The sequence below is a fragment of the Hippopotamus amphibius genome, chromosome 12, assembly GCF_030028045.1.
Source record: "Hippopotamus amphibius kiboko isolate mHipAmp2 chromosome 12, mHipAmp2.hap2, whole genome shotgun sequence".
NCBI classification, from domain to species: domain Eukaryota; kingdom Metazoa; phylum Chordata; class Mammalia; order Artiodactyla; family Hippopotamidae; genus Hippopotamus; species Hippopotamus amphibius.
The window spans coordinates 23,496,629-23,508,468 of NC_080197.1; the positions used below are offsets into that span (position 1 = coordinate 23,496,629).

The 11,840-nt window shown below is 43.5% G+C and overlaps 1 protein-coding gene across 10 annotated transcripts in view; it reads left to right on the top strand.

Moving 5' to 3' along the window:
• NDRG3 (NDRG family member 3) overlaps positions 1-11,840 on the top strand; it is a 69,977-nt gene that overhangs the window by 40,789 nt on the left and 17,348 nt on the right. For all 10 annotated transcript variants that reach the window (XM_057701292.1, XM_057701298.1, XM_057701295.1 and 7 more), the window contains 5 exons: positions 447-567; positions 2,639-2,701; positions 3,916-3,976; positions 5,936-6,022; positions 8,143-8,199. In XM_057701292.1, coding sequence (XP_057557275.1) covers positions 447-567; positions 2,639-2,701; positions 3,916-3,976; positions 5,936-6,022; positions 8,143-8,199 — 389 coding nt within the window. The remainder of the gene's footprint in view (positions 1-446; positions 568-2,638; positions 2,702-3,915; positions 3,977-5,935; positions 6,023-8,142; positions 8,200-11,840) is intronic.

Genomic DNA, 11,840 nt, shown 5'->3' on the forward strand with positions numbered 1-11,840 from the left:
ATTTAAGCAGTTCTACTAACAGGGTAGAAATTGAAGCAGCAGCCCCTCCCTGTACCCCAGCAATTTTGCCAAGAGACAGCCTTCCACATGGTGAATGTAAGCTGCCCACGATATTCACTTTAGCCAGGTTCCTGGGATATGGTCACTATCTGTGTTAGCTAGGGAAATAAGATACATGAAAAATGACAGTATTAAAAACACCAGGATTGGTTTCCACTTGGTAGACATTCAGTAGAATTGAGGATGAGTTGTCCTTTTTCAAGCCATTGAGACGTCTGGTAGTCAGCCTTTAGGGCAGCTTGAATCAGACAGATTGTTCAGACACTTCACCTTAGTGAAACGGTGATTAAAAGGGAGTGAAAGAGGATGATGACATGGAATTGATTGAGTAGAGGAAAACTGGGGAGAAATGAAGAGCTTGTGACTTGAGGGTTTTGCTTTTGCAGATAAATCCTGTTTCAATGCGTTCTTTAACTTTGAAGATATGCAGGAAATCACCCAGCACTTTGCTGTCTGTCATGTGGATGCCCCAGGCCAGCAGGAAGGTGCACCCTCTTTTCCAACTGGGTAAGGCCACACGCACGACCTTCTGGAAGACACACACTCAGAGAGCAGACGGCTGAGCGCCAGTGGGACCAGTAGCCGTGTGCTTCCCTCCAAGATGGTTTTAGCACAGCCTACAGGTTATACTTGTCAACCGACTGTCCACATATTTTCTCTCCTCACTCTGTGAGGACTGTTATGTACAATCTGTTTGGGAAAACTGCATGTTTTTCCATATCCAGGAATGGCTCTCCGTGAATGGCCAATCACAAGGCATTGTGTCTGGAACACCCATTTCTCATTCTCTTTTAACTGTCCCCTTCCTCATCTATTTTTATTTTATTTTATTTTATCTTATTTTTATTTTAAGTTTATTTTGTGTTTTGTTTTTTTAATGTGGACTATTTTTAAAGTCTTTATTGAATTTTTTATAGTATAGCTTGTTTTATGTTTTGGTTTTTTGGTCTCGAGGCATGTGGGATCTTAGCTCCCTGACTAGGGATCAAACCCGCACCCACTGCATTGAAAGACGAAGTCTTAACCACTGGACCGCCAGGGAAATCCCTCCTCATCTATTTTAGATCTGTCATTTTTGTGTCCCTCCCTGAAACTCCCAACCACCTAGCCCAAACTCAGATCCCTCTGAGCTTCCTGGGAACCCCTTCCCACCCTTGCCTTCAATCTGGTGACAGGAATTTGAATATTAGTGTAACCATGCATTCGGAGAAGCTGCCCTGTCAGGTAGAGGTGCGTTTGACTGGACATGGACATGGAGCCCTTGGCCTCATCCTAAGCTTGCCTTGTGTGGCGGAGCCACAGTCTCCCTGACTCTTCCCTGGACAGCATAGTTATTGAGGAGACCTTGGAGGAGGAGTGAAAGCACAAGCTAAGGAATGCTAGTTCTTCTCCTCTCTCTGTACTCACCTCCAGAGCTGCCTTTGCCAGTGATGGCTGTGAAATAGACCATTGTAGACGAATAATAGCTAACACTTACATACTACTCAGACAGTATTCTTGACACTGCGTTACATACTTTACAGTTATTAACTCATTTATTCCTTACACCCCTATGGGATAGGTTTACTGTTATTCACATTGTACAAGTGAGGATTCTAAGGCCCAAAGATATTAAGTACCTTGGCCAAACTTGCATAACAAATAAGTAGCAGAGCTGGAATTTTAACCCAGGCAGCCTGGCTCCAGAATCTATGCTATTGACTATGTCCAAGCTATTCTGTCTCGTAAACACAAATTGGCCAGTGATAAGATTTAGATCCAGTTCCTTTTTTCTGTTTTATGCACAAATGGCTCAAGAACACTGCAGTGCTTGAAGTGTTTCAAGCAGAGGCAGGCTGACATCCCTGTCAGATGTAGAGCAGATCCTGCCCCATTTGTAGGAGGTTGTCTTAAGCTCCCTTCCATAGATGATGCTATAATTTCTTGGACACTCCCTACTGTTCTTGGATTGTTGGTCTGAGTCAGTTTCGGACTTGCTTGACCATCTTAGGATCCAGTGGCTTAGATCATGAACCAAATTCAGAAGCAAATAATAAAGTAACTGGGTAATTCTAGGCTTAAGTAAACCGAGTCAGCCACCATGATGAGGAGCCCAGGATTTGTGACTGTGTGCATAGGCCCAGTAAAGCTTTGTTTACTTTTGCATTTAGCTGCCTAAATGTAAGCAGCAGACCAAGAGCCACGTCCTGAGTTAACTCTTACTACTGGAAGTTTACTGAGCCTGAACCCCAGTTCAAGTGGTTATTAGGTGTTTGGCAATACCCTGGAGAGAACCATATTATCTCTTCTTTTCAGATGGCTTCTTCTGGTCCCAGTGATTGCTCGTCAAAATACAGGAACACGTAGGGTTGTGGGGTTTTTGTTTGTTTGTTTTCTTTCTTCCCCCCACTTTTTTCTTAGTGTGCAGTCATAGAGAGTCACACAACATGCCACAATCATTTCCGGGTACCACATCACCTCCTTTGAGCCTTTAGTAAAGGGAATGCTTTTATCTAAGAACGCTGTACTTTTCTATCTATTCTAGTGATTGGGAAATGTGAGTGCATTCTAATTCAAGAGGTATCCTTCTGGATTTCAGGTACCAGTACCCAACAATGGATGAGCTGGCCGAAATGCTGCCTCCTGTTCTCACCCACTTAAAGTAAGTTCGTTCTGCAGTTCTTTAACACAGTTTTTGTCTTTTGTTGTTCACACTTTCTACTATGTGTCTAATCTGGGTGATATGGTGGTGAGTATGGTCACTACCTTCATGGAGCATGGAGCTTACATTTTGGTGTGGGAAATAATTAACAAGTAAGCAAACAAAACAGTCACACGTTATGTGCTATAGAGGGAGACAGTGGGGGGAATTCCCTGGAGGTCCCGTGGTTAGGACTTGGCGCTCTCAACTGCTGAGGGCCCGGGTTCAATACTGGTCAGGGAACTAAGATCCCACAAGCTGCATGGCACAGTCCAAAAAAAAAAAAAAAAAAAAAGAAGTCAGTGGGGATGTTGTGTTAGAGAATGAAGGCAGGATTACACAGGTAAGGGTAATTGAGGAATGTGTCTCTAAGAAGGAATCCTTTAGGTTGAGACCTGGAGGATAAAAAGGAGTTACCTAAGCAGAGAGCCTGGACAAGAGGATTCCATACAGAAGAAATATGTCCAAAAGGCCTGAGCCAAGTGAGCAAGTAGGAGAAAGGCTTAGGGTGAAATTTGAGAAATAGACAGGGTCCAGATTACACAGTTCTCACAGATTAGGTAAGAATTTGGGATTTTATTCAAAAGACAAAGAAAAAACACTGAATGGTTTTAAGCAGGGGAGTGCTATCCAATTTAGTCTTTTAAAATGATCACTCTAGATATGTAAATTGTACATCAATGAAGCCATTTACATTTTTTAAAAAAGATTACCATAGCTGTGGAGAGAATGGTTTAGAGAGGGGTAAAAGAGAAAAAGCAGGGGACCAGTTAAACTATTAGGACAATCAGACATGTGCTAGTGATAGCTTGGTACTGGATACTGCCCAGGGGCTGGCGTGGAGTAGGAGAAGGCAGATGGAAATACTGTGAACGTAGACTCTCTAGGACTTGCGAATGGGTTGGACGTGGAGGTGATAGGAGAGAGAGCTGTCAAAGATGGCTCCCAGGTTTTAGTCACGTTTCATTTAATCCTTAAAATCAACTTAGAAGTAGGTGGTCATATCCTTGTTTTATAGAGAGGGAACCCAGGCTCAGGAAATTAAAGAAACCTGACCAAATTCTACATCCAGTTAAGCATCAAAGCCAGATTTGAATCCAGTTGTATTCTTTCTGTTATGCTATGCTACCTCCAAATGAGTTAACCCTGTCAATGTTGGTGTGTCCCATTCGCAGTCTGAAGAGCATCATCGGGATTGGAGTTGGAGCTGGAGCTTACATCCTCAGCCGATTTGCTGTAAGTGCACGGAGGATTAGTCTCAACACACTTGAGGCACTGCCTAGGTATAGCTCTTATGCTGTGTTAAATGACAAGGAACTGTTGTGGGTCTTATGTTAGTTTTTCTATAAATTCTGTCAACGGACAACAGGTTTGTATAAGGCTTTGCTTTATATCATCAATAAAATGGTGGAATTTCTTATGGTCATTAAAATTTTGTAAGAAGAACTTGTAATAATCTGCAATTCAGATACACTATAACTGTTTTTTTTTTTTTTTTGAGGGGCTGGAAGAGCCTCTTTGATGTGATAGCCAAAAGCCATCCAGACAAACAGACCCACATCCCTGCCCCACGGGGACAGGGATGGACAGGGCAGAGGAGGAGGGCCAGGCAGGGAGGGGGTCTTACATCTCTGATGAGAGCAAGCCTGTGGGCTTTGTTCACAGGGCAGTAGGATTCCCAGGTCTGAACAGGTCACCTGGACCACTGTGCAGAGGGCATTTCAGGGAGGCCAAAGGAGCACCCAGAGGCCAGGAGAGTGAGGGTGGAGACCAGAGCCCCACCAGGACCCCGGGCCAAGCTGGGAGGGCTCAGAGATCAGGGATACAGAGGCTGTCTGCACCCCCCAGGGCCCTGGGCCCTGAGACTCCAGCCCCTCACTGGTAGGCCAGGGGTCAGAGCCCAGGTGGGTGTCTGGAGGGGCCCATGTGGCTTCAAAACAGAAGTGACAGGGTGCACGGAGGCACCCTCGCTGGCCTCCAGGAGGGTCTGTAGGTCATCTGGTCCATGGAACCTGACCAACTCAGTCTTGGCATCTGGCCGCTGGGCCGAGATCAGGTCCCCAAGGCTTGGCGTCCATTCTGGAATGACTGAGCCCGCCATGCAGAGGGCCAGGGCCCACTGAATGTTTTCCTGCTGCAGCCTGAGACCATGGGGCTCGCTCTTCAGGGTCCTGTGATAAGGGTTGAGAGCCACCCCTTGCACAGATGAGGGGGCCACGGCCTGGGACAGGTGTGCAGGTCCTGCCATGGTGATCGGAGCCCAGCTGCTGCCATGGAGAGACCAGGCTGCCTTCGTTAGGTCAGCAGTGGACTTTGCCATGGGGGCTCCCCTGTTTATCTGTGACCTAGAAGCCTCCTGGACAGTGGTGGATGGCTGAGCATGCAGCCCCGTCTTGGGGCTTATTAGTGGCTGGGCCTCCAGGGCCCACATACACTATAACCTTAACAGAAAGGTTAGAATACAGATGGACATAAAGTTTGTCATAGGCATAGGAAAGAACTGGAAGAAAACATACCAAAATGCTAACAGGTTGATGTTGTGTGGTTAGATAATATGCGATTTTATTTTCTGCTTTTTGTATTTTCTCCGTTTATCAGATTTTCTATAGTGAGCGTAATCAGAGGGGGAAAAGTAAGCTGGAAAGTTTTTAGTTTACATAGAAATGTTCTTATTGATTTTTATTTAAGGAACTCTTTCCCAAATGCCTCCTGCGTGACAGGACAGTCTTCTTGGGAGTGGTATCACCTCTTCATGTGGTTTTAGAAAAAAAACTTTAAGAAGTTGCTATTGGGGACATGGTGTATGAGTATGAAATAGCCAGTCTAAGCCTCAGTAGCCCCTTATGCCACGTAGTCCCAAGGGCACTGCCCCAGCAGGGGAGACCCACCACGAGCTAAATAAACACCTGTAGAGACACCAGGTGCCGTCCTCTGCTGTAGAAATAAAAGCCATCTCCCCTATAGATACTTGCAAGGCAAGATCATTTGATAGCAATTTAGGAAGCTGGTTTTCCAGATACTGCGTTAGATTTATAGAGCTATTTTTCTAAATATCCTCTGTGACCACCTCTCTGACCTTTCTTACTTTCAAATCTGAGGTATCGAGACCTAGTAAGAGTTGACTAGCCATGCTTTAGTATTTTCAGAGGAAGCCGAGAGTGGGGCTCTCATGCTGTCGTCTTTGTCTCATTGCAGCTCACCCACCCAGAGCTTGTGGAAGGTCTTGTGCTCATTAACGTTGACCCTTGTGCGAAAGGCTGGATCGACTGGGCAGCTTCCAAAGTAAGACCAGTGTCCTTTGGCTCACCTCTTGGTCCCTTCTCAAAATGGCTTATCTGTTTTTTATTTTCAATTTTTCATCCGTACAGTTATGGGTAAGAAGTTTTAAGTATATAGCTTGATGAACATTTACACATGTAATCACCACTCAGTCAACATACAGAATATTTCCAGCTCTTAATACTTTACCCCTTTCCCAGAAATAACTGTTATTCAGAGTTCTATCACCATAGATTGGTTTTATATATTCTTTTTTTAAAATAAGTAAATAAACAAATAAATAGGTAAATAAATTTGGCTGCGTTGGGTCTGTTGCTATGCACAAGCTTTCTGTAGTTGCGGCGAGCAGGAGCTATTCTTCGTTGTGGTGTGCGGGCTTCTCAGTACACTGGCTTCTCTTGTTGCAGAGCATGGCTCTAGGGGCTCAGGCTTCAGTAGTTATGGCATGCGGGCTCTGTAGTTGTGGCTTGGGGGCTGTAGAGTGCAGACTCAGTAGTTGTGGTGCACAGGCTTAGTCGCTCTGTGGCTTGTGGGATCTTCCCAGATCAGGGCTCAAACCCGTGTCCCCTGCATTGGCAGGCGGAGTCTTAACCACCGCGCCACCAGGGAAGCCCCAGTTTTATATATTCTTAAACTTCTGGTAGTTGGAAGAACAGAACGTGTGTGCTTTTGTAGCTCACTTCTTTCATTCATCGTTGTCTGTGAGTCTTGGTCACGAACAGAATACTGTGTGACCAAGAAAATTACGGAGGTTTTTTTTGTTATTTAAGGAAATGAAAAAATTCTTATGTTTAAAAAACAGACAAGAAAATTTTGTTAAATACAAGTATGCATAAGAAAAGAGGGAGAATAATTTGCTACTAGTGGTTACATCTTTGGTAGCATTACAGATGATTCTCTTTTTTTAATATTCTATATTTTCTTAATTTTCTGTGATAAAAATGTATTGCGTTTATAGTTATTTTAAAATATTAAACTGTTCCACTTACCATCAGACCAGATTCTAAAAAATTTATCCTTTCCTCCCACATTTAACTTCTGGAGAAATGATGTATATCCTAACTTTGGATGAAATGTATTAACAGTGCTATTGCCAGATGCTATGGAAATTCATTCTTACAACCTGACTTATTTAAAATTTGTTCTAATTCCTATCTAGTGTGTGGGTACATTAAAACTTACCTGAACACAATTAATAATGTGATACAACCTAGTAAAAATTCTTATAAAGCTTTAGAATGACCTTATGAGTATTAAACACGAAATGAAATAGGTTATTAATTCTAATCATCTTTAATTTATAACCTGTGGGTCATTGGTAACCCATGTGAAGATTTCTGGGCTTCTTTCTTCCTTAATCTTTCTGGGACCACACGGTCCTGCTCCACCCACATCCATGTCTGTCTCCCTTATCTCTTCTCCATCTCCACCCCCAACTCAGCACTTCACCTCTGATGCAAGTCAGCAGTAGGAATTGAGCATAAAACCAACAAAGAAGACTTAAGGGGAATGAGCAATGTAAGTTAAGTTGGAAATTTTTCTGAAAATAGACTAACAGATTACACAGATTGATGCATTTATTAGACTGTTGTGCATAGTTTTGAAATGGGAAAAATTAGGAGAAAAATGTTCAAAACGTAAGAACATTCTGTAAACATAGCAATTTCCTCCCACTCCTTGAAGTGAAGATAGCAAAAACTAGAAGAAAGAAAAAAAATAATTTTTTTCTTTTCGGTGGCTTGGGAATGGTTGTAAGTCTACCCTTATTAACCATAAACCCAGTGTAAATGCAGAAATACAGGTAGGAGTGAAGTAGCTAATAGCTGTGAGTTCTTGGTCCCAAGTTTTCAAAGAAGTAATGGCCAGCGTTTCTTCTAGCCACCTATTTCAAAGCAGGCTACTTTATTACCCTGGAAGGAAGGCTTTTTGTTTTCTGACTTGTTTCTTATTCTTAGGTTTCTTTGGACCGCCATCTCATGGAAATGTGTGACACTGTGTTGTGTTGTTTGTTGAAGGATAACGTGTATACGAGAAAGTGCATCAATGAACTGGACAGCTTGATCAATTTTTACCTGTGCTTAATTACTCCCTTGACACAAAGTTGTTTTTTTTTTTCTTTTTAGCTCTCAGGCTTGACAACCAATGTTGTGGACATTATTTTGGCTCACCACTTTGGACAGGTAAGCGCCTGTTCCAGCCAGGAGAGGTGTGTGCAAAGTCTTAGTCATCTCAGGAAAGAAGGGGTGCCCAAGAACTCACCTAATTCCAGTGGGTTAACACTTTCAGTGCCATGTGAAATGCACGTGGCCCAGCAAAGATCAGTCGTAGGCGACAGGCATTCACTCAGTGCCACGAGGCTCTAGGCATTTGAAGAAATGAGAGAATGTGGTCCCCCCACCGCTGCGGCCTCCCCCCCAACCTGTTCCCTGTAAGCAGATGCCATCTGTTCATGTTTGACAACATCACGTGGCTCACCAAGCATCTTTAGAGCCATAATGAGGTCTGGGAAGGCTTCACAGAAACAGAAATTTCAGAGAAAAAGAAACCAAGAAATGTTAGTGCTAAAAGAACCTCAGAGATTATCTTGTTCAAACCCCATGTCTTATTGGTGAGGAAACTGAGGTCTGCAGAGGAAATGACCATGATAATTGTTGAGTGAAAGAGGGGACCCCAGTCCTCTTTTCAGAGAGAAAGTGAGTTGGATAACAGGATTCCTGCACCAGTTACAATGTGTGTTTTTTTCTACGCCACCAAACAATTCTCAGACATAAACTGGGTGTCCTGTAGTTCAACTCAATTATGACACTGTCTCCCTGGAGATAGGTCAGATCCCACAGATTACGGCTCAGTCCTAACCACCAAACCACCACTACTGCTCCCCCTCCCCTACTTTAGCCACAGTTCATACTCCAGGTTGTCACCTGTGCTTCTGACCAACCAGCTATAGGTCAGAGGTTCCAACGACCCCTTCCTTGGGTTCAATTAATTTGCTTGAGCAGCTCACAGAATTCAGAGAAACATTGTACTTACTAGATTACTGGTTTATTATAAAAGGACATAATTCAGGAACAGCTAGATGAAAGCAATACATAGGGCAAGTTATGTGGAAAGGGGCACGGAGCTCCCATGCCCTTTAGGGTGTGCTTGTCTCCCAGAACCTCCGCGCATTCACCAACCTGGAAGCTCTCCCAATCCTGTCCTTGGTTTTTTTGGAGGCGTCATTACAGACGTATGATTATGTGGCAGTCAATTCAACTTCGAGCTCCTCTCCCCTCCCCTCCCTGGAGGTGGGGATGGAAAGTTCCCACTGTCTAGTCGCAAGGGCTGGTTCCATCTAGAAGTTACTTAGGAGCTTTCCTAAAATCACATCATTAACAAAAGAAGATATGTTTATCACTCTCATCACTTCGGAAATTCCAAGGGTTCTAGGAGCTCTGTGCCAGGAGTGGGAGGAAGACCAAATATATATTTCTTATTATAAATCACAACATCACAGATGACCTATGAAGAGAGAATAAACAAGCAATGAGTTTGGAGAGCTATGAGGTATCTGGAGTTGGGGAGATGAAAACAATGTAAGTAGGAGTAATGTATGCTCAACTGTAGTCTATATATTGAAGGAAAATGGTCAGTGGGGAAAAAATTAGCATTTACTGAGTACTCATTCTGTGTAAAGCACTTTGATGAGTACTTTTAGGCACAAACTCAGTTATTTTTTATGTGATTCTAATTAATTAACTTATTTTTATTGGCCGTGTTGGGTCTTCATTGCTGCACACAGGCTTTCTCTAGTTGCAGCGAACGGGGGCTACTCTTCATTGTGGTGTGCGGGCTCCTCATTGTGGTAGCTTCTCTTGTTGCGGAGCACAGGCTCTAGGCGTGTGAGCTTCAGTAGTTGTGGTACGTGGGCTCGTAGTTGGCGCTCGGGCTTAGTTGCTCTGCAGCATGTGGTATCTTACTGGGGCAGGGATCGAACCTGTGTCCCCTGCATCGGCAGGTGGATTCTTAACCACGATGCCACCTAGGAAGTCCCTAGACTTATTTTTAAATGGAGAAACTGAGGGCCAGAGAGGCAGTGTGACTTGCCACCATTGTCCAGATAGCAAGTGGTTTGAATCCAGGTCAGGCTAACTCCGAAGTCCGTAGTTTCTTTCTTTCATTAAGATTATATTTTATCAAAGAATTAACAAATTCACACATATTTGAGAGTAGAGAAGTTCTGCAGGGCTTATTACAAAGAATCTGCCGCTCACCCCATGTCCTGCTTCTTAGAGGTAATCACTTTAATTCTTTTAGCTGATCCTTTTGGGTTTTGCCTCTTTAATTAAGGTATTACATACATATAGTAAACGACACAAATCGTAAGTGCATCTTAGTGAACTTTTATATTATATACGTAACTCTCACGTAACTGCCACCAAATCAAGATACAGAACATTTCTATCATCCCAGAAAGGCTCCCTCATACCCTTTCCTAATTACTAACCCTCCCCAAACAGGGTATTCATCTTCTGTTACCTCTGTAGATTATCTTGCCTGTTCTTGGACTTCGTATAAATGTAATCACACAGTGTACACTCTTCTGGGCCCAGCCCCTTTGCTCAGTGTAGTCTTTGAGGTGCAGCCATGTCATTCTGTGTATCAGTAGTTCCTTCTTCTGTTCTGTGCAGCAGTCCATTGTCAAATACCATGACTGTTCCTTATGAACATTTGGGTTGTTTCCAGTCTTTTGTTTTTGTTTTACTATTATGAATAAAACTTCTAAACATTCTTTTGTGTGTCTTTTTGGACATACGCCTCAATTCTCTCTGCCTCCATCTCTCTAAATATGCATATATTTCCACTCATTAATTTTTCAGTTGTAGGCATTTTCTGTTGGCATTCCGTTATGAAAGATGATTTCTCTCATATACACATACACGCCGACCCCATGACACACTCTTGTGTTTTCCACCACTCCATCCTCCCAATATAACATAATTTGTATTAGGTCAATTTCCAGCATTTACACACCTCTTACTCAGAGCTGAGCCGTGACAGATTTCTCCTTTACCAAGTGACAGTGTTAGAATTTTTAAATAAAGGACACCAGTGGGACACCGCAAGGTGATAGTGGCAGGAAGGCACTTCCTTCCCACTTTCTGCCTTTTTAAAAAAAATTTAGCACAAGAGTCAGGGCTTGCTATACAGAAGGCCTGGTGACACTCAGCAGCCTTCAGGTCATACTTTCTCCTTCCTGTCAGCTGTTTCCAGGGTCCAGTCAAGTGGCAGAAATCACACATTTTGAGTAGATAAGATTTAACATAAAACGTTGTTAACTAGTAGAAGGTGGCTTACTTCTCAAAGAGGTAAAAGAGGACTCTGAGGTGTCCAAAAGTAGCAGGTGGAGAAACAGCAGCTACTCCTAGACTGAGGGAGTGTGGACACTGACGGAACTAGGACTTAGCTGAGCCCCCACCACCAAGCCTGAGAGTCAGGCCTCTTCAGAGAAGGCACGGTTTCCACAGAAAGGGCAGCCGACCAGTAGTGAAGAAACTTGCCAGAGAGTGAGGGCCATAACTGTTCCATAGAGCCACTCACCAGATGGGGGAGACATTTGTCTAAAATAAGATCCGAACAGCTGCCAAAGCTACAGAAGCTGCAGTTGGATGGGGAGAACCTGGGCCTAGGCTGCAGCTGCAGCTTTTCTAAGAGGATTCCTGATACCTTGAGCCAGTGGCTCCTGTGCTAAATTTGTTAAAAAGACTGGCAAATGGGAAGTGTTTATGCAGCCTAGCTCCAGCATTAACAAAGAATGGTGGATCTGAGGCTGAGAATAACT